We start from the raw sequence: 24,308 nt of genomic DNA, 5'->3' as shown, positions 1-24,308 counted from the left end.
CCTATAAAAATACGATTAACCGGAACCGCTAGAACCAGTTTACCAATAAACCAATGAAATGAAATTAGGAAGCAATCGGTTTGGTTCGGTTCGATTTTTCAAATTTTTTGCACAGCGCTAGATGTGCTCTAAACAACTTTTAATATAATAACTATTTTTTTCTCAATAAAAATATTATATTAACACAAATCAATAACTTTTTTTTATAACAATACAAATGTTAGTGTTGTTTCTTAAACTCATATTTAATATCAACAAGAATTTTGAATAGTTGAATCATTCCAACACTGCTTAACTTTTAGCTATTTTATGAAAATACAACACTACATGTCTTGATCTTTTATCACCTTTATTCTAATACTCAATTCTTATTATGTTTGATTATTTAATTTTTTTGTTCTTCAATCAATTTTCTAAGTAATTTGATATGATCTTAACAACTTTTAACATAATTATTCGTTTCTCAATAAATAAATAATACTATACCAAAAGAGAATTATCCACAATTTTATACCAAAAACAAAAAATGTAATCACGTACTTTTGTAGTGCTATCAAAAATAAATAAATATAACAATAATGCTAAAAGAAAGAAAATAAAACGACGACTAAAACAAATAAAAAAGAAAGCGAAAACAGCAACCAAACTAGCTAATAATATCTTCTAGCAGATCCACGATTTTAAGCACTATAACACGAATACTCAATCATAACCTATGCCGAACTCAATAAGATAAAAACAAAAAGTTAAATTTCTTCTTAGTTAATTAGTAGCATTACAATATATACAGATGGAAAACTAATTAGATTATATAAATGGTGAGCATTATATATGGAATGATAAGGATTTATGAGCTGTCTAAAACAAATGAATAAGAAATATAAAAGGTGAATTATACATTGAAGCTAAATGACAATATATATTAGGATGGCATGAAGAAGAAGAAATGCTTTTTGAATCTTGTGTCCCCCACAAAGTGTCTTTAGATAAAAAAAAACATTTGTTTGTTAATTAACACGTTTTTGGGGAATGCATTCACTTAATAGAATCCCATGACAAAACAAGTGATCACCTTGTCCTAGCTACCTTTTTCTTTTTACTTTTTTGTTTCTTTCTAAACAAAATATATAATATATACATGGAATAGTTAATTAGTTTGTTTAAGTAATATTTTTTTTTGAATTACGAAATATGACACCCACAGTTTGAACTCGTGACATGTTGGTCTCTTAAGTTGACTCTTTCCACCGGACTATTCTGGTAGTATTAGTTTTTTTATTCAAGTATTAATTGTGTCAAGAGATGGAAAATTCGAATTGGGATGGACTTGAAAAATATTTGTGGTGAGTTTAAAAAATAAAATAAAATTTATGGATAAAACGAGTGTATAAATATAAATTTTATCATTTTTAAAATAAATATTAAATAAATAAATATTTAATTAAATTGAAAAAACAAATATGAAATTTGGAGTTCATATCATATTTCTACCATAAAATTAATTTTTTTTTTTTGTAGGATTGGCTGAATCGACATAAGCCCTATCCCTAATATAAATCCGTATCTGATTATGTTGCAATCTAATGAAAATTTCTAAAATTAATTAGAAATCAAATATAGATTACAAAGAATATATATAGCTTAATTATTCATTAGCATTTGAAACTATATCTATTAGGCATATCAATTTGGAAATTAAAATCTAAATATAGTTTACTAATAAAATGGATATTAAAAGTTAACTCATCATAATAGTTCAAATAACAATGAAAAAATTAATAAAAAATTGTGTTTGATGTCAAATTGTCATATTTGATGTTTAGAAGAGAGTTGAACACTTCTTAAAGTTGAAAATGATTAGAATTAACATATATTAATTATAGGATTCTATGATTTAATTACTTAAAAAAAGGGCAGAAATTCATAAATAAATAATAAAAATGAAAAGAAGCAAAAGGGTATTTGAATTTTCTAATTATCCGGCATGGAGAAAGACATACCTTTAATTTTAGTTATTTGCCCAACTGCAACAAATTATTGAGATTTCTGGCAGACATTTTCTCAACTAATTTGTGTTTGAATGGGGTGGCTATTTAATGGCCAACATAATGTCTTTTTTTAAGGAAAATATTGGCTCATGCCTCATAAGATTCTAATATACCTTTTAATTAATTGACAATAAAGAAAATCAAATATTGATTATCTTTTCATGTGACAATAAGTAGTAGTAGACCATTATTGTTTAGTCACTCTGACCGATTCTAAATCAAAACAAGTGTCATGAAGATGCTAAAAATAATAATAATAATAATAATCAATATTGAGTTTTGTATATTATTGAAGTGTTCATATTTACTAAAATTGTTTTAACAATTATTTTATTTGTTGATATGATCTTGTTCTTGTGCAAATGAACCGAATCAAATCGAATAATACAAAAAAAAATGATATTCGAGAATTAACTCAAAAAATATGAACCGTATTTGAATTTGATTTCGATTGGAAGCTTGAAAATTTAATAAAATTTGGTTCGAGCTCGATTCGAAGTAAAGTTCGAACTCGAGTACGATTTGAATTGTTAGAACCTTGATTCAAACAATATCAAACCATAAATTCAAATAATTCAAATTCGAAATAAATAAAAGTTTGCGATCGAGTCGTGAACAATCGAACAAAATATTTTTAGTTCGAGTTCGGCTCAAAATATTATTTATTATATTCGAATTCGCCTCGAATTCAATAACTTCAAATTTGAATCAAATGTATATAGAACCGACTAGAAAAGATCGCAAGACTGTGGTTTGCGATCTTACATATGTAGTGGTCCAGGTTCTTTGGAGCTCTCCCAGTTACTTCAGCTAGTGATATTCTAGATTTTGTAAGGACTTTTGATTGCAATAGTTTTGTTATGTATTTTGCAAAAAAAAAAAATTGAAATCTTAGTTTTTTTATAAAAAAAAAAAGTTGTACGATCATTCATAATAATGATCCCACTTTAACTTAAGTCGTTACAAGTGAAAATCGAGTTTAAAGTTACAACTAGTCGGTTATGTCACACTTTCTGTACTTTTTATTTATTTTATATTCTTACATTGTTTATTATTATACTTTGTAATCTTGTGACTATTTTTTTAGCTTATTTATTAATGACATTTTTAATACAATAGTATTTTAAGAAGAAGATTGGATCACATATAAGATGCTGTTATAGTTTGCACAATTTGCAAATTAATCCTAGTTAAGTAATCAATTATACAAATTAAATGTGTAAATTAGTTGTTAATTACATATCTTAATTACTTATCATTAGTCAACTTACATTTGATGTATTAATCTTCACTGAGTCCTATTAATTACCACACTGAGTCCAGCCAGCAACTTGTTGCATTTTACTTGGAAAATTATTCTACCAAACCAAAATATTGAAAATTATTCAAATAATATATGTATATTTCTCCATTCAATGCTCTATATGATAATTATTCCAACTTGAGTAAAATATGATTATTATGATTTAAATATATTTATTACAGTTAAGACTACATTACCTTAATATAGTTTATTGATCAGTTTGTTATATTAAGGAAATAAAAATCATTTTCATTTTTAATTTCTATGAAATTGAAGAACTTTATTTAAAATGAACTCATTATATTTATGAGTATATATAAACCTTAGTTCGATCTAATCTCAAACTTAACTTTTTCTTTTAAGTTAAAATTGCAAATAGAATAGTGATGCAATGCAAACTTGACATCATATAATAACTCAAGTGTCAATTTTGAAAAAAAATATTGCGTAAAAGACTCAAGGTTTTATGTTTGATTCTTAATAGAAATAAAAATAAATATTTCTAAATAAGAGAGAAGATGGACTCTTAGTGAGCAATTTTTTTTTTGAATTAAAGAAGAACTATTAGGACACCTCACCGCCAAAGAACTCTTCTAACTTCATATTGTCATGAATTACAAGGGACGTGGGACGTGTTAGGCCAACCCATTAACGTGTCTTTAAGGGAGCGGTGACCGAAAGGGATGTTGGTTATATGGTCTAGTTTTTTTAGGGGGTCATACAATATGATATAAGGCTATATGGTTTATTTTGAGCTATTCTTTTTCTTGTGTAAGTGCGGTAATTAAGGAAATTTTGTAGGTGATAATTATCATAATATAAAAGGTTATTTTATGATAAAAAAAAAAAAAAAAGCACAGCATATTACACCCATGTTCATGTTTACCTATATTTAAACACAAATCTATTATAGTTTATAATTTACACAATTAAACATGTTACAAACATTTATATTAATGTGATGTTAAATGGGGGAGGATAGAGACTATTAACGAGAATGCAAACTCACTTTAAAAATGATAAATTTTAATTTTTTTTCAATAGAATAAAAGATATATGTTTAAATTCAAATTTTAAACAAATAATATCAAACAACCTCAAAAATCGAATATATAACATTAAATCTCTTAAGAATCACTTGTTACTTAAATTATCTTAGTAAGTTTAATATTTTTATATTTAGTATAGTTTACTACTTTACAAACCAAATACAAAACATTATCTTTTAAAATCAATATCAATCTCAAAGTTAGATATATGAAAATTATCATAACTACTTAATAAAATGGAGATTGGATTTTAACTTCTTTTTATTTATTTTTTTGCAAAGATGGAGATTGAGTTTTGATAAAGTTAGTATATCTATTATAGTCTTTCATATATTTTTTAAAACCAAATTTTTTTATTAAATTTAATAATAAATTTCAACTTTTTTGTTTTGAGCAACAATTAAGCAACGTTTCTCTAAACATACACAGAATTTTTTTTCTATAAGAAATTACATTACTGAAAGTAATGAAAGAAAAAAATATATATTTTGCTAATTCTGTAATCGAGCTTGGGATAGTTTAGAGGTACATTACACCATTGTCTGAATACTTTCTTAACATAATAAATAAAATAAAAAAAAAAAAAAAAAAAAAAACTCAAAAAGCTTTTTATATACTAATCAGGAACAACTTGATATTTGATCTCATATAGCTTCAATCGTCACCCTAGGGTAAGGGCCAGTTAGGTGGATGCCTAGGGCCCTTCCTTCGAATTGAAACTTTCTCTTATAGTGTCTCCTAATATTCCTCATTTCATAGGGAATCTCAAAACTATTTTTCAATATAGTCATATCCCAATTTCATTCTTTTAATATTTTTTTCATAATTTAAGTTTCGATTATATCTCTTTATATGAGAATTAAAAAAATTGTTCATATTTGTGGCATGTTCACCAATCTTCTCCTTAAGAGTGTTTAAAAAAATGATTAGGGTTTTAAAAACATTTGATGTTATTTGCATAGAATTTTGATGATTTTTTATTTGATGTAAGATACTAACATGATCCCTATCGTTAGAAACTTGTTGATTTAACAAAGATAGAACACTGGGTTGTGGTATGGTTAACTTTTATATTTGTTGTGGTTAACTTTTATATTTGTTGTGACATATGAGGCATGAGTTCTCATCAAATGCGGTGACATGCTGGGAATAGTATGTTGTTATTATGAATGATGTGTTTGCACTCAAATTGGCAATTCCGCACATATATTTCAGCTTAAGGCGTTTTAGTTGAGAATCGAATGCGTGACCTTGATCTTATAGGACTTACTCTTGTCACTTGAGTTACTTTAATAGGTTAGTCTCCTATTAAAAATTTGATGACATAAACATCATTCTCTCAAATTTTGTTATGAAGTTTATAAACCCGAAATTGGACTTAGATTTATGATTTCCCTTCATCGATAACCTCCTTATGTTTGAATATTTTTTTTTGTGACAATTTTGTTTAATTAAGGAGAATTAGCATTTCACCACACAATCATGACTCTCCACTTTCATTCAAAACGTTTTTTATGAAAATAAAATCCGTGATCTTTTTTGTGGGACAATATTGCTACTAACCACATTGTTCTTGATGTGTTTCAGTTCTTCAATATGCTTCATATCATGAAACCCTAATCATGTTTGCTTTATTTTCCTATATGAGCTTGCTAAATTAAATTCTTATTGCAATCTGATGGGATCTTTTTGAAGAGATGTACCATTTGACGAGCTCACATCGAAATCTTCTTATAACATCATCTCTAAGCTCGGTTTCTATTGTCCATAATTTTTTTTGAAGATGAATATGAGACAGATCTTTAATTAAGATCTTACTTCCTCTTTTCATATGTTGTCCCGAACTACCAATTTGTCAAATTGTAATAATAATTCATCTAAATTAGCATTACTAGCATCTAAAAAATACATATAAAAATAATTAAGACCATATATTTAAAAAAGTGACGAAAATAAGCATGAAAATCCAAACTTAAAATATTTATATTTTCTTTTATCACATTGTAGGCTCGACCCGACCCGACCTGACCCGACCCGACCCGACCGAGTTGAAGTCAAAACTCATTTGGATCTAACAAATTCAATTTCTTTGTCTGAATTGTTTTCACTATTGGAATATGGAATATCAATTAATATTATCACTTTAGTATGTTGGTATTTGGTAATTTTCTTCTTGTTAATGTGATCTCTTTCAGCAGTAGAGTTTTTTAATATGGATTTAACTGGTTTATTTGTATACATGGCACCAGAAAAAAGAAAAAACACACACTAATAAGGTTTCTCACTAATTAACCAATTAAACTAAGTTAGTTTTGTTATTAATAATATAAAATTATTATATATGTAATTATTCTAACATAAAATATACCTAATAAAACAACATATAAAAATAAATTTATTTGTTTCGCTTAAGACACTCCAAATCTCACGACAGACCCTATAAAATTATTATATATGTAATTATTCTAACATAAAATATACCTAATAAAACAACATATAAAACTAAATTTATTTGTTTCGCTTAAGACACTCCAAATCTCAAGACCGACCCTATAAAATTATTATATATATGTAATTATTCTAACATAAAATATACCTAATAAAACAACGTATAAAAATAAATTTATTTGTTTCGCTTAAGACACTCCAAATCTCAATCTCACGACCGACCCTGTTAATTGTATAAAACATGTTACCGATTCAAATAACAACACCTATATATTTGCAAATGGTTTACTTATATTTTGGAGTTTTTATTCCTTATAACCATCTTTCTAAATAGTATTACATTTGACCAATCTTAATCCATAGTTTTCTATCATAAATATGCAAAAGTTTTTCAATTCTATCACTTTGAATCTGTCTGCAGCTGAATTTTATTTCTGCCATCTTTAAATCTGAGATTGAGATTCAACTAATTTGGATTTAGTTTGATTTGAATGATCTTTGATAGATTATATATTTATTAAAATTTTGTACTCTCAATTGTATTTAATTTGAATGATATTTTGATAGATTATATATTTATGAAAATTTATAGACTTTTAATTGTACATTGAATTTCATTAAACACCAATCTTTATATATGGCCAATTAAAATCTCTAAGTATTTTTTTTAAACATCATAATTTAATGATTATTGTGATTAAAGTTATATAAAAACAAGATTTTGTCTTAATAATTTCAAACGTCGTTATCTTATTATGCGTGACATTTTTAAATAAATAAAATATTTATATCACTAATTTAACTACCAAATTTCAAGCCAGATTGAGGGTTTAACTACCGAATTTTAAAGAATCAATAAGCAAAATCTTTAATTCACTGAAATTCGGTAGTTAAAATAGTGATGTGAAACTTTTATTTATCTATAAACGTTATGTAGATAATAAGTTAAGGACGTTTAAAACTATTAATATGAAACTTTGTTTTGTAAAAGAACTCTAGAGGTTTGAAAAAAGAGATCCAAAATCTCAATTACCTTCAATGAAAGGCTCAAATTAACCATTTGAGCTATTTTATTCAATCAATCAAATTTGGTCAAATTGTCAAAAACAGGCTCTTAGTGGGACAATTGAGATTTCATACTCTTTTTCAAAACCTTATCAATTGGGACTCCTGGTTGTTTTTTTTTAAAGGTTGTGTTATACTTTTCTTTCAAAGTGCGACTAATCCTTGCGGGTTAAACACATACCCCATAAATCAACTCAATCAATTTATTTAGACAAGTGGGGCTCCTTGTTGTTAAAGTTATACAAAACGAGGTTTTGTCTTAACCGTTTTGAACGTAGTTGACTTATTATCTATGTGACATTTATAAATAAATAAAAGATATATATCACTAATTTAACTACTCAATTTCAGAGAATTAGTAATCAAAATTCTTAATTTTTTTACTGAAATTTGATTATTAAATTAGTGATATTAATTATTTATTTATTTATTTATTTATTTATTTATTTATTTATGAATATCACGTAAATAATAATTTATAACATTTAAAATTATTAAAACAAAATCTTGTTTGATTAATTTTTTTTACATATATTCTAATTATCCTGTACATTAATTTATCAATGACATGTTTTATTAATTTCTTAACTATAAAAAATAAATAAAAAAAATTGGGTAATGTAATAATGCCTTAAATAATTATTAACTTAATCAAAGAAAGAGAAAGGGCTACATAATACTACACAAGGTCTAAAAGAGTCAAGAAAATCTCTCTCCCTGTCTCTCTTCAATCTTTTGCATCTTCAAGCCTTCAATTTCATTCTCTCTCTTTCTCTCTCCCCCCATTTACCCTAAAGATCAACGAAGGGGATGCACAAATCCTCATCTGCATAAGCTTCTCCTTCAGAGTTCAGTCTTTTCATCTACTCTGAGGAAAAGGGTAGAGGTGGGGGGAGAGAGAGAGTGATATGGCTGCTTAATCTGCTACTGATTCTTAATATCTCATACTGTTTAGGGTTTTCTCTATTTTCTATCAATAATAATCTACATCTTCTTCATCTATCGGTTAAAAAAAATACCCAAAATCTAAACTATAAATCCCTAGTTTCTGTTTCTTTTTATCATCCATATTACTTAGTTTCAGTAAGCACTGTGCTATTGCGATGGAACTTGGTTTCGATTCTGCTCTTTGTAGCCTTCTCTGTGAAGAAGACAACGATCTCATTTTCGACGATTTTGATAGTACTAATCAACAAAAGAATCATCAAGACCATATCTTTGACTATGATGATGAATACTTGATTGGGTTGCCAGTTTTGAATGATGAGTGTTTCACCTTGATGCTGAAAAGGGAGTGTGAGCATTTGGCTGCTAGAGATTATTTGGATAGATTGAGAAATGGGGATTTGGATTCTGATGCTAGAATGCATGCCATTGATTGGATTGGAAAGGTTTGCCTTATACCAGTGATTTGTCCTGTTTTATTTTAGGATCTGAATTCATATATTGGGCTTTTCTTCTTCCATTGAGTCAGTCTACTGAAGAACATGAGAGATTCATAGATTTGATGAGTTTTCTTTTTTCTTCTTCTTATTGATTTGAACAGGCTCATGCTTACTTCAATTTTGGACCACTGTGTTTGTATTTGTCTATAAACTATCTAGACAGATTCCTTTCAATCTATGAGCTACCAGTAAGTAGATGATTAAGTTTCAAAACATTTTACATTGCCCATCTATGTTTATCATATTTTGTTCAACTTGATCCAATCAAAATAGCTCATTTGATCTATTTGCTTGATTACTGAAGAAGGGTAAAGCTTGGATGATGCAGTTGTTAGCTGTGGCTTGCTTCTCTATTGCAGCCAAAATGGAGGAGACTGAGATGCCATTAACATTAGACTTACAGGTATTATATATCACACTCGTTGAGCCTATTTAGAAACTGGTATTTTGTCACAATCACGATCCATAGTGTGGATTTTGTTGCTTCATTTTGTATACAAATAATTGGATAATCCAAATTATAGTGTAACTTTTAGATCATGATCAGGTTATTTCTTGATCATAATGTAGATTATTTTCTAGATGATTTTGGTTTTGGAAATCATGATCAACATGAAAATGTAGATAACAAAACAACTTGTTCTCTTTCTTGATTCGTTTTTGAATTGCATTTTGTATTGACAGGTGGGTGAATCGCGATTCTTGTTTGAGGGTAAGACTATACAAAGAATGGAGCTACTAGTTTTGAGTACATTGAAATGGAGAATGCAGGCAATTACTCCATTCTCCTTCATAGACTATTTTCTTAGAAAGATCTACAATGATGGAACTCCTCCTAAATCTTCCATCTGTCGATCCATCCATCTCATATCAAGCTTACTGAAAGGTACTTCACAATTTGTTTGGTTCGGATGGTTTGGTTTGGTTGATTTCCATTTTGTTTCATAACATCTTTTGTATTCAAATGTAGGGATTGATTTCTTGGAGTTTAGACCTTCCGAGATTGCAGCAGCTGTGGCATTGTCTATTGCAGATGAATCATTCGAAAGAGATGATGACAAGGAAGAATCGATCTATCATTTGCTCATTCAGCATTTAGATAAGGTAAAAGCAAAACACAATTAAAGGAATCCATGAATGATTTACATTTTGTGAATTTTTAAATCATATTTTTTTCATTTCTCGCAGGAGAGATTGTTTATGTGTGTCGAATTGATCAATGGTTCATATTTAGTGGGGACAACTACTAAGGTTCCAAGTTCTATTTCCCCATCAATACCCCAAAGCCCGATTGGTGTACTTGATGCTGCATGCCTGAGCTATAAGTGCGATGAATCAACATCTGCAGATTCTTCTCCCAGTAGCCCAAAAGCTAAGAGAAGGAAGTTGAACATGCCATTGGTTTTGGAATTCTGATTTGAGTTGAAAGCACTAATGATATGAACTGATGTTTCTAATTTTCCTTTTTATTTTATTTTAGAACACATAAAAATGTGAAAAAAAAATTCATTGGTTTCTGGAAAAGAGATAGGAAAAAAATTTACAAAGCAGAATTCATTGGTTTGTTGTTGGAGTGTGATACTTGCTCGATTTATAACTATGGAGCTTTTCTTTGGTTAAGAAACTTGTGATTTCTGAATGTATTTGTTCAATTAATCTTTCTTTTGGATCAGTTATGTTCCTTTTGTTACATTATCAACTTGCAAAAAAACCAACTTTCTTGAGAAAATACTTGAGATGGAACAATTTGCTGAGATTTTTGCCCGAAATGAAACAGAGGATGTATTGGCCTACTTGCTAGAAAATCCAAGGTAACGAGAACAAAATAACTTATTGAAAACATTTGTTTTTGTCACGCCTCTAAATAGAACCACCATTTTCAATCCTTCCAAAATCCTGAGATAGTACACATTGGGTATCACCCAATCCAAGTTAAGGATGCTTCACAACATTCCTCCAAATCTTGCTCCATGAAATAATAATGAAAAAGAATCAGACTCATTCTTCTAACAAAAATGTCACCAAACGAAGACAATAATAATGTAAAAAAAGTGAGGACTGTAATACATTTTACTAAAAAATATGATAGGTTTGCATCTTCGTGATATTCTATGGTTATTTGGTGTCTACTTCAGTTTGTGAGTTAATCTTGGTAAATCTATTATATTATTATATTATTTTGGACTTTGTTTTGTCAAGGTGAATAATGAGTTTGGCTAAAGTTTTGGTTTCGCGTCATTGGTGTCCTTTGGTCCTCTTACCTTGGAATATCAATGGGAGTTAAGATTCGTTTCAAAAATGTTGGGGAGCTAAGATTCGTTTCAAAAATTTTGGGTTGTGATCATCACTGAGATGAAATTTGTAAGTAAAATATATTAATTTTTACTACTTCATTTATAATTTAAAAAAAATCTCAAGACAATAAGTTTATTTTCTAAAATTCTTATACGGGCTCGTTACAAGAAATTAAAATAAACAATTAATTTGAAAGACGATGACGTATAATCGGATTTCAAAATAATTAAATTCCGAATTATTTTAAATAAAACTTAAAAAGTTTAAATATTTTTTTTTTTTTTGGAGAAGACATAGCATTATTTTATTAAAAAAAGCCTAAAAAAGGGGAAAAAAACGAACATGAGTTATTTGAATCAAGCTAGACAAACCCTAAACTCGATTTTAAAAGACATAAACAACAACCATTAAGAACGAACTACAACAATCCAAACAACAACCACAATTAAAAAAAATATGTCATTTTGAAATTGAGTGACTTCCTCATAAGCAATGATCCAATTTTGACAAATCAATCAATTTCTTTCACAAGTGAGAATTCACTATCAAATTCAGATAAGTGAGTTATCATCAAAATGATATCCCTCCAAACATGTTGAATATCATTTCAAACTCTTGAAAAAACTCTCGCATTCCGCTACATCTAAATGTGATAAACAATATTGGCAAAGAAACACTTCAAACGTTTGAAGTGAAATCTCTACCCTTAGCCTTGGTGAGAGACTTCTTTAATATCCATTCAATCTCTTGGAAAACTAAGAAGACCCATAGATTTGAAAAACTTATCCCAAATCAAAAAGTAAATAGGCAGCCCCTAAGAAGATGATCAATGGTTTCCTTATTTCCCACACATAAAAGTTGTAACTTGAATATGAAATGTTCATGTAATTCTTAATTCGATCTTGCGTATTCTAACAGGATTAATGCGTCAAATATGACTTCTACCGAACATGAATCATTGTGTCAGTATCCATGATACTGTCTAGTTGGACAAGAATCAAACTACTTTTAATAATTATTAATGATCAGATATGATCGACGTGTCATCACAACACAATTATTATTAGAGTCGTTTAATCGCCTTTTTGTATAACATTTTTTCGTTCTCGTTAATTTTTTGATTTTCATTATTATTTTTTAAATATTATACAGAATTTTTTTCACTTAAAAAAAATCTCATTTTTCGTAATACATTAAATTAATATAATTTTATCATTAAACTTGCATCAATCAAAATATTACCACAAATAACATTTTATTTACAATAGTATTTTCCTAAAATAATAGTTTTATTATATAATAAGGTAGCGTTTGGTACGTGGTATAAATTATATAAGGTATAAGTTGTATAGAGGTATAAATTGTAACGAGGTATAAATAATATAGGGTAGTATAAATTGTATAGGTTATTGATGTTTTGTATAAATTATAAGAAATGGTATAAGTTGTATATGGTTTATAATTTTGTGTTTGGTATATAATATAAGTTGTATAAATATTAATTTAAAATTTTAATTATTATTATTATTTTAATTATTTTATATTTATCTATATTATAAATAATATTGTTTATTATTATAAATTATTGTACTATTATTTAATAATTAATGTAAATTTAATTAACATATAAAAGAATTAATTATAATATAAACGATAAATTATATTTATTTAATTTAAATATTATTAATAATTGTAATCAAATAAAATTATTATTTATAATATAAGTAAATATATAAATTAATAATTAATAAAATTATCATTATAAAAATAAATAAATATTTTTTAATTAAAATATTAAACTATTTAAAAATATATATTAAAAATAATTAAATATAATAATATTAAAACTAAATAAAATATATTTAATATATTATATAATAATAAGTTATATATAATATTAATAAAGATTATAATGTGAAATTAAAAATTAAGTGATATAAGAAAAGTGAGAAGTGTTGTACTTAGGGACACTAGTTATAATTTTATAACAAACATGATGTATAAATTATATAGAGGTATAATTTATACTAATAATAAAATTCTAACAAAACATCATATTAAAACACTATTGGTATAGTTTATACTATACTAATAGTGTTATATCCCTTATACCGGGTATCAAACACACTCTATACAAAATCACGACATCTAACTATTTTTTTAAATATATATAAATAAAAATAAAAATTTGTCTGGTTAGGGTGGAATTGTAATTGGATTGGTTTGAATATTCAAAATCAATCTTGAAATATTGCATGTAAATTTTGAATATAATTCCAACCATTTTATTTAAAAATTGTAAGTAATATTTATTTATTTGATAAATTTTTAATAAGTAATTTGACTTATTTAATATTTTCTCAATATATTCTATACTAGTTTAGTTAATTGTTTGGTAATTGTGATTTGTGTTAGAAAGTTTTAATGTTATTATAACCATTCAAATTAATGGCATAGTTTTAATATTTTAATCTTAATACTTAAATAATATTTTTTTAATACATTAAGATAGTTCACAAAAGTTGATATAAAATTAATATTTAAGAGATTAAAGGTGATTTCGATTCTCATTTAAAATAATTTAAATTAAATAATGATTAATCACTATAAAATTCATGTTAACCCTTTAAATAATAATAATAAATTAACCTATTTTGTTTACAAATCAGAGTTTGACTAGTTTGGATGACATACTACATGCACAAGTCTCAATCTGTAAGGCTATGCGATTGCATCAATATTTGTAATTTGTATAATAAAATCAATATATATATATATATATATATATATATATCAATAATTTTAAAATTAAAAAATCATAGTTTTATATTTTCTCCGAGCAATAAAATCAAGATGTAACTCAATTATAATTATTGTAAAATGGAATGACGGTTATAAGCCGTATGCAAACATTGACTAAACATATTCAAAATCCAAATTAATTTTCTAAATAGCCACCACAATCAATATTCAATTGTGAGGGAAAAAAATATTTGAAATAATATTAGTGAAACCAACTTTTGTTAATTCAAATAGGGTAAAAAAATAGGCTTGGTAAAAGTAATATTTTAAAAAATAATAACAATAATAATATTTGTATTCAAAATAAAGAGGATGTTTTTATTTAAAATGTATAAGACATTTCTTGACAAAAGTACTAAGACTACTAATTTAAGACAATTTATAATATATTAGTATTTATAATAAACAAGAATATTAGTGAAATTTATAATGAGTAATTATTAGGACCATCTTGAAAGTTGGGGAGTTTTTGAGAATTTATACAACTTTTAATTTTTTTAATTTATTTTAATAAATTTTAAAACAATATAGAGATATATAATATTTTAATGTTAAAATCAATAAATAAATAAAAAAAAAAAGTATAGTAGTATAGGTGAATGGTTAAAAAAATGGACACCTTAGGATCAACCTAATTGCATATAAACACAAAATTGTATTATTTTTCTAGGATAAAAAGGAAGATTTGCAAATTTAAAATGATAACAAAAGCAATGAATTTGTTCATGAAAATTGGATGTATAAAATTCCATGGAAGCAATATAGGTTTTCACTGAATTTCATGATGAACATTAGAAAAAAGAACTAAAAAACTATCTCATTTGCCATTTTATAACTTTGTTAACAAAATTAACATTCATCATTTTTAAACAAAAAAAAATCCAATTATTAAAGATATTAAAAATCATTCTTCAAAAATGAAAAATTGTTAAAAAAAAAAATAATGAAACAAATTGAAATTGTTACCAAATAAACATAGTATCATTGTTATAAGAATACTTTTTCACTTATAAATGCCTCAAAATTTATTTTACCTAATCAAATAAATAATGTTTCATATAAAATAATTTATTAATCATTTCGTAACAATTAAGAAAAGTAGTGAACATACTTTCTGAATACAATATATTTCTTAATTTAATAATATAAAAAATGTTTATACTTTTTCCTTCAACAAATTATTCATCAATTAATAAGACAAAAGTACTATTTATAATCATAATATATATATATATATATATATATTGTGATCTCAATCATCTATAAATAAGCTAAAATGTAACTAATCCAAAACCAATTTTTATATCCAATATATATATATATATATATATATATATATATATATATATATATATATATATAAATTTTCAAATAAAAACTAAGTCTCAACCACATATACAAATTTAATTAATTTAACTTATTTTCATAAGATATCATTCATTAATTTGTTAACTCATTAATGAATTCGTTTTTGGAGATTAAACAATATTCTTATGAATTCGATACGAAAGTGTAACGTGAATTTTGAAAGAATTTTGAGATTAAACAATTTACCTGCTGAGGATCTTCTTACCTGTGCAAAAAGATCTCAAAGTTGATGGATCAAATCATGCTTGTTCTTCCTTAACTTTTTATTATTCTTAGTTAATTATTCTACACTTTTTCCTAATTAAGCTATTTTATGATGTTTGTTGACCAGCTTATTTCAGAAAACATATGCATTGCCTATTTTGATTCAATTATATAATATTAAAGCTTTATTGATTTGGGGGTTAATGGAAGGTTATAAAAGTAGGAAAGGGATTTTTTGGATATTATTTATTATTTTAGTTTAATTATTAAAATATTGTTATTTAAAATATAGATGCATATTTTATTATTTTATATAATAAATTTAATAATTTGATAATTAAAAATATATTTTTATTTTTATTTTAAGACTGAATAACTCGTTATCTAAATATTATACATTCAATTTATGTGATTATAATTGTTTGAATCAAAATAAGTAAAAAAATAATAATAAATAAACATTATCTTCACTCTTTAAAAAAATAAATTTTGATAAATTTTGTAAAAAATTAGTTCAGTTCAATAATTAAAGTGTGATTGAAGTTCATTGGTAACCCTATTTTGTGTGATTCAAGAAAAATGTGAAATTAGTTACATAATTTTATTAATTTTTATATCATTTGAACACCCTTACTAAATTACATAGTGTTTTTTAATTCAATAATTTTAAATAACAGCAGATTGAACTTAATTGTTTAAGTTCCTACTCCAAACACAACAATAACAAGTGATTGTATAAGGATTAGGGTATAAACAATCCGGTTAGGTTAACTTTTTATTAATTATTCTAATAGTTATTAGTTTTTATATTTATTTTTATTATATTATTAATATTTCAATCATTAAATTATTCATTTAATTAATTAAAATATTATGATGATCCTACTTTATTTTTATTAAAATTAATTTTAAATAATAAAACATTTTAAAATGAAAATAATTAAAATCCAAACAAATTATTATTTTATTTTATTTTTGTCAAAGAAAGTCTTCTTAACAAAAAAACTGCAACAAAAATCCTCAAATAACTAAGTTCAAACAAGCTCATAAGAAAAGAGAATATTATATTTTAATTAAAATATAAAAATGCACATATATTGTTAGTCAATTAAATTGTTTTTTTTTTTCAAACCTTATAAATATAAAATACATATATATCATTTTTATTTATTTTTCTTAGACCATAATACCCTTATAAATGACTATTGGACGTTATTTGATGTGGGTTATTTAAAAGGTTTTCTTTTTTGAGTTTTGTCTTAAAAAAAATCTGGTTAGAAAAGAAAGTAAGTTTATTAGATTTGTAATTTGCCAAATTATTATATATTATGTTTTTTATTTAAATTTTAATTCTATAAATAAAAGTAAAAATATTTTAATTGATAAAATAAATAATCTAATGATTACAATATAATAATTTGATAGAAATAATATATATTTTTATATATTTTTTAAAATAAATAAAATCGAGATTTTTGTGATGACTCGTCCCAGTAATGGGCAAAATAGTAATATTTAAAAAAATAATAATTACTATTTTACCTATCAGACGAGGGAAAAAAAATATCTTAGAGGATATTTGCTCAACTTCACTCCTTTGATACCTACAATTATATACTTAGACTACCCACAGCAGGGTGTCAAATTTTTTCATTTAACACCCTGCCACGTCAGCTTAACACCTCTTTTAACACCCACTTTTTAACATGTCATACAGCAGCGTGTTATTCAAGGTATCAAAATTACTTTTTCACTTTCTCTCACTTCCACATCATTTAAACATATACATAATTTTATTTTTTTTAACCACAAACAATATTATTCATCACTTGATAAATCAAACATACAAATATTATTTAAAACGAAGAAGAAAACAAACACTCTAAACATTGGTAATTTTTTAAATAGTGTTTTTAAAACTCTAAACATTGAAATTTTTTGGTGTCCAAATGACACAAACCAAGTCTCTATTTATAGATCGTGAAAAATAAAAAATATTGATATAATTTTTTTTTTTTTTTTATTGATCAATTATTATTAAAATGTATTTTTAAAATAAGAAAATTAAAATCAAAAGTAAATATTAAACTGCCACATGGCAGCGTCTCATTGGCCAAACAAAATTTGATACCCGTATCAAATTTTGACACCCAAAATTTGATCCCAGTTTTGCCCCCTGCTGCCTCCCACCCTCCTCTTTTGACACCCAAATAACACCTAATTTGCTCCCCTGCTGCGGCTAGTCTTAGAACTTATAAATAGTAAAACTAAAACTGATAAAACTTATATTAAAATATTAACAAATGTATAAATCAATTAATATATATATATATATATATATATATATATATATATATATATATATATTTTATACATTTGGTAATATTTTCTTGTTCCAATCTAAATTTAGGTGTTTCTAAAAAAATAAATAAAAAGTATAACTGTAAAATTATTGATAAATAGTTATTTTGAACAATAAAAAAAAGTCAAATTCCAAACTAATAGGCCATGTAGTGTTAGTGTGGTAGACAACCCAACTAACTTTCAATTTTTTTAGAAAATAAATATTTATTTAGTTTAATCAACTCTTATATAATTTTTATAACTTATAATATTATAAAAGAAAAAAAAAATACTTAATCCTCCATACTTATAAAATTAACATATTTAAAAGTAATAATATTAAAAGACATATTTAAATGTATCAACTATAAAAAATTATTTCATTTATATTATATTTAATTTACGGTTTTAACAATATATATATAATTAATTCCTCTTCTTTTGATTTTAAAAAATAATGAATTGAATTTGTTCCTTTAATATTTAATTAAGTTTTTGTTTTTATATTTACAAAATTATTCATATTCTCTTTCTCTAATTTTTTTTAATAAACTACTAATAAAAAAATTATCTTCCATCTAAAATAATATTAGAACATATTAATCATTATTATAATTATTTTTTATTAAAATTGTCTACTCAAATTTAAATTAAGAGATTTTCTAAAACTTTAAGAAGTCATTTATTTAAAAAAATTAATTTAAGAGTTATGTAATCCAAATAATTGGAGTACCGCGAAAGTAATTTACCTTAAAATTTATAAAGAATTATTATTTATTGTTTACAAAAACCAGATTTGAAAAAAAACTATTTTATTAATTGGTGGCATAATCAACTAATCAAACTAACTTGGTAAATGAAGTTGATATATTTATATGTAATGTAAATTATTATTTTTGTTATTTTTAAAATAAATACAAATATATTATTAATTTTTTAAAAACAAATTCATTTGACCAAGTTACCCTATCGGGTCATACTGTTTCAAAAAGTAGTAAATGTTGTGTGTAATATTTTAATGAAAAGAAAACAGGAATATAAATAAAAATATTAATATTAATATTATTAATTTAGTTGCTTTAAAATAATTGATAACATTGGAATCATGGTATCTATCACGCATTGATGGCTAGAGGGTCCCATTAGAGGTATGATGCATGGTTTGAATGGTCAAATCTCTATATGTCACACCAAGCATAGGATACCACTATTTCCTTTTTCTTTCTTTTTATTACAAATGTTTCATTCTTTTATTTAAATATTAAAATGCAACTAATTCATAATCACATCATATTTTAATCAACATTATATTACCTACCTATTACATATTATGTTCATAAGTTGATACATTTTTAATGTGTAATTCTTTAATACTAAGATAGTTTAAGTGACCAAAAATGATTATTAAGAAATTAAAAATTATGGGTTTAATTTTTGTTTAAAACGTCTTAAGTTTAAATAAATGTTATTACTTTGAAGTTATGATTTTTCATTAAAAGATAAATAAATTAAGTGATAACACTCAATATTTAAGAGTTTCTTTGATAAATTATTTATTTAAATAAACATGAGTTTATTTTAAAAAAATGTTGATGGTATTAGTAGGCGAATCAAGTTAAGCTCAATTAATAAAATCATGCATTTATAAATATATATATATATATATATATATTAAAAATAATCACTTAGAATTAAAAGATAAAACAAAATTATGTAGATTTTAAATAAATTTCAAATAATATAGTATAAAATTTAAGGGAAATAATTGGTATAAGTCGGGTTAATTTTTTTAATTTAAAAAATAAATATATATATAATAATATTTATAAATTTTATTTGACATAAGATTATTTGAAAAAAATTTGATTATGAAATTAAAATCTGAGAAAATGGATTTTTAGGATTATTTAAGTATAACTAAAATATCTTTAATATTTAAAATTTAAATTTTATAAATATTAAATAATTTTTGTAAATCTAATAAATATAAAGTAAGTAATTTAATAATTACAATAATACGTAATGATAAAATATTATTACAAAAACAACTAATTTATGATAAACAAACTCTAATCAAGAATAAATTCTAAATGAATAATATGTGATTCCAGAGTACAAATTTTATATAAATCAATGAACACATGTTTTTATTGAAGTGTTTAACTCAGATTAAACCCTCAATTTAAAAACAAATACATTTTTATTTAGAATATAAGAGTTACAAATAATATAAAATAATATTTACAAAATCAAAACAATTATTAACAATGTCAAATATTTTGATATTTTGAACATAACCGCTCTATATCTAAGTTTGTGTAATTTTTGGGATCAAAAGCTTAATATTTTTATTTTAGTCTTACTTTGCAAAGTCATAACTCTAACACTTACTCATAATTTCATAAATCATACAAAAATGGTATATTTATTTAGTCAAACAGCAGCAAAAAAAATGGTAAATCAAATGATTAGTAAAATTGTATTCCAAAACTATTCATACATCTTTTAATTTCTTTTTGCTCTTTCAATAGAAATTTAATTATGAATTTACAATACAAGCAAGACAAACATTCCAAATAAACCAAAGAATGTCCAAAACAATAAGATCCCCAAAGTGCAAAATACAAATTGAACTTAAGTTATAATGTGTCTCTCTATTGGTTCAAACTATAATTTCACTTTCTGAGATGATGTGAACTTAGTTTATTTTTCCGCACACATAATCCACAAAACACAATCAAATCGAATACGTTGCCTAACGGGCTCGATCAAATTCAAGACATCATTGAATATATCCACCTCTTTTTGCGTAAAAAAAAGGGCCGAATAAGCTTATAACTTGCAAGAATTAAAACCGAGGTTAATAGCAAGAGCATGTTGCACCTTTGATTGCATTTTGATTCAACATGAATGAATTATGTCCATGAAATTGCAAATTAGAATTCAATAACTTATCTTCTAAATGATAAAGCATATGTTAGTTGGATTCAAAAGATAATCTCAAAAGCATACAATATGAGTAGATATTATTATTATTATTATTATTATTATTATTATTATTTTGATTTAAACATGGGATGTTAACCATCCTGCACATACATTACATTTACCTCAACTTATTATAAAAAATAAATATAATAATAATAATTTATAGGACATATTAGTATTATTCTTTTTGTAATAAGTGTGTCAACACAATTTTAAGTAATTTTATTTAAAAAAAACATTTTATAGAAAAAATAAAATAATTCATTGTAATTAATGTATTATACTTTAATATTAATTTTTTTTTAATAAGAATTAAACATAAAATTTCAATAATTAGTTAAAGTCTCTGGTGAGTTTAGAAATCGGAGTTTGAATTAAATTTGAGAAACATGAAGAAGATTAGGGGGTGATATTTAATTTCATTTTATCCAATCTTTAGGGTCAAAAGTAGCTTTTTTTACTAAGAAAATAAAAAGCAACATATTGTATGAAGCACTACTACAAAAAAAAAAAAAAAAGGTGGCTGCACGGTGGATAATGATTAAAGTGATACTCTATTTATTCACAATAAAATTAATTAATGAAGTATAAAATAAAAGTATTGATAATTAATTTATAAATCACTCATAGAGTTAAAGGCTTGTTTGACATGATATTATTTAGATTAATATTCAAATAATCCAATTTCCCATCAACAATTCTAATGATCAATTCTTTTACCAAAACATTTTTATTATAATTAATTAAACTATCAAAATATTTAATTTTACAAGTTAATATATATTTATAATATGAAATAACAAGACTATTGGCCAAAATAATTAATCTTTTAATCAAATAAGATTATTATTCCAAATCAACTCTTATAAAAAAAAGTGATCCTTAAAAATCACGTGAATATTATTTATATAATAAAAATAATTTTTTTAAATAAGTCCATTATTATATACATAATATATATTTTTACCTGGATTACATTATAATGAGCTTAACTTTATTTTATTTATCTTTATTATACTTTTAAATGTTTAATCTAAGAAATTTGTTAGTATAACATTTCATAATTTTCATCATCATTTACTCTTATTTTGTTCTTTTTAATGTTTTTACAACCTTTTAATTTATCAAGTTTAAATCCTTTTAATTTAATCCAATTTAATAAAATAAATTATTTGAGAAATTAACAAAAACTTATTTAATGTTCGAAATCTAAATAATACATGAATAACTTTGTGTTGAATTTTAATTTTAGGAACTCTCAGGTTGGATATAAAAGAATAAAAGAGAGAGAATAATATTTTGATATTTGAATAATTTAATGAAAGGAATGATGGCTTCTTTGTTTAGGGATTATTCTGGTTTATTTCAAAATATTTATATAACTAAGCTATTTCAAGTTTTCTTAATAAAATAAATTAAGTATAAATCTATAATTAAATAATATTTTTTTTATATATATTTTCATTAATTAATCATTTGAATATATAATTAAATGAATTATTATATATATTTTTTGAAATAAGTTAGTTCTCATTAGTTTAAATAGAGGCTTACATATAAAATATTAATTTAAAAATAATAAAATAACATCTAAAAAAATTAAAATAATTAAATGTGAATTAAATAATAAAACAAATTAAAAAAATAAAAATAAAATTCTATTTTTTTTTTTAAAATGACTCTAAATACGAATTTATTTAAGTTCCATAACGACAAGTGAAGTAAAGAAAATTAAACAAATCAATCATGCGACGTCAAAAGAATTTGTTCCAAAAATTATTGTTATTACACGTGGATTGATAAACAACTTCCAAAAATATTCTGGCATAGTGTGTTAACGGACTGTCTATATATAAATAAGTCAAAATAATAAGAAATACTATCTCGATAGGAAGGCCTCTTATGGATTACCAATTTTAAAAACTCTATTTTTAAAACAACTAGGAATATCCCTGTTTGATACACATGGATAAAAATATATTTTTACAATATCCCGCGTTTATCAAATTTGGTGTTGAATTTAAATTATAAAGTGTTATTAGTGTAGATGGTTAAAGAGTTGTACTTGTTTTGTTATGTTGCGAGTTCAAAACATACTTATTACATTTTTAATTTTATTTTTAAAAATTTTAAGTTTATGGACGGGTCAACCCAGAATCCGACCTAAGTATCCATTTACTCTCACATATATATCTAAATTAACCACAGTTCTTGACCCGACAATTCGGACATTTTCAAAATTAAGTATAATTATATATAGATAGGAAATAATTAATTATTTGATAATTTTATTTTTCTTGCGATTAAAAATGGATATACACATACTCAAGAAAACATCATTAAAATATTTGACGGATATAAACAATAAACGATCCAAATACGCGTACTTAGATTATTATTTGAATTATAAAAATTTAAAACAAAATATCTAATCACATAAAACAAATACACACTTACTCTAATTTGAATAGTAAAAAATAAACAACATGTTCTAATGCTAAAAATATATATATATATATATATATATATTAAAAAAGTGTATGACAAAATGACTTTTCACACCCTCTAACAGACTTGAGAAATAAATAAATAAATAATGTAAACTTTCTTATTCTATATTTTGTAAATTTTTGATTTAAGATATTTAAAAAATTATTTAAAAAAAAGTAAGTTATTTAAAAAAAATAGTAAATATAAATATTTTATAAAAATAAAACAAATATTATTTAAACATATAATTAATATTTTATTTAACAATTTATTAAATTAATATAAATATTATTTAAAAATTATAATAAGATAATATTTATAAATCCCTAATTACCGGATAAAAATAAAATTAAGACATCTGTTGCCACCCCCATGCGTACTAAAAAAGTAGGTCCCACAAATTGCCACCTATATATCTTTCTCCCCCACCCGTGCATTCTTCCGCCATCTCATCTTCTTC

General features: G+C 24.1%; 1 protein-coding gene across 2 annotated transcripts; it reads left to right on the top strand.

The window, feature by feature from the left end:
• Window positions 1-8,609: 8,609 nt before the first annotated feature.
• Window positions 8,610-10,997, top strand: LOC124945669 (cyclin-D4-1-like). 2 transcript variants are annotated; one of them, XM_047486150.1, is made up of 6 exons: window positions 8,610-9,304; window positions 9,460-9,546; window positions 9,666-9,761; window positions 10,043-10,244; window positions 10,329-10,462; window positions 10,547-10,997. In XM_047486150.1, the coding sequence occupies exons 1-6, from the start codon at window positions 9,017-9,019 to the stop codon at window positions 10,772-10,774; spliced, it is 1,035 nt and encodes a 344-aa protein (XP_047342106.1). In that variant the 5' UTR covers window positions 8,610-9,016; the 3' UTR covers window positions 10,775-10,997. The 2 variants fall into 2 exon arrangements, with proteins under 2 accessions (XP_047342106.1, XP_047342098.1); XM_047486142.1 differs by having other exon boundaries at window positions 8,612-9,304; window positions 9,663-9,761.
• The last annotated feature ends 13,311 nt before the right edge of the window (window positions 10,998-24,308 follow it).

The sequence above is a fragment of the Impatiens glandulifera genome, chromosome 1, assembly GCF_907164915.1.
Source record: "Impatiens glandulifera chromosome 1, dImpGla2.1, whole genome shotgun sequence".
Taxonomy (NCBI): domain Eukaryota; kingdom Viridiplantae; phylum Streptophyta; class Magnoliopsida; order Ericales; family Balsaminaceae; genus Impatiens; species Impatiens glandulifera.
This window is presented reverse-complemented; position numbering and strand designations above follow the sequence as displayed.

What these genes read in the sequence shown, in the direction of transcription:
- LOC124945669 (XM_047486142.1), top strand. Translation starts at nt 9,017, where the DNA reads ATGGAACTTGGTTTCGATTCTGCTCTTTGTAGCCTTCTCTGTGAAGAA. An exon ending in CCATTGATTGGATTGGAAAG is followed by an intron (nt 9,305 to 9,459) that starts GTTTGCCTTATA and finishes TGATTTGAACAG; the next exon opens with GCTCATGCTTACTTCAATTT. An exon ending in TCATTCAGCATTTAGATAAG is followed by an intron (nt 10,463 to 10,546) that starts GTAAAAGCAAAA and finishes CATTTCTCGCAG; the next exon opens with GAGAGATTGTTTATGTGTGT.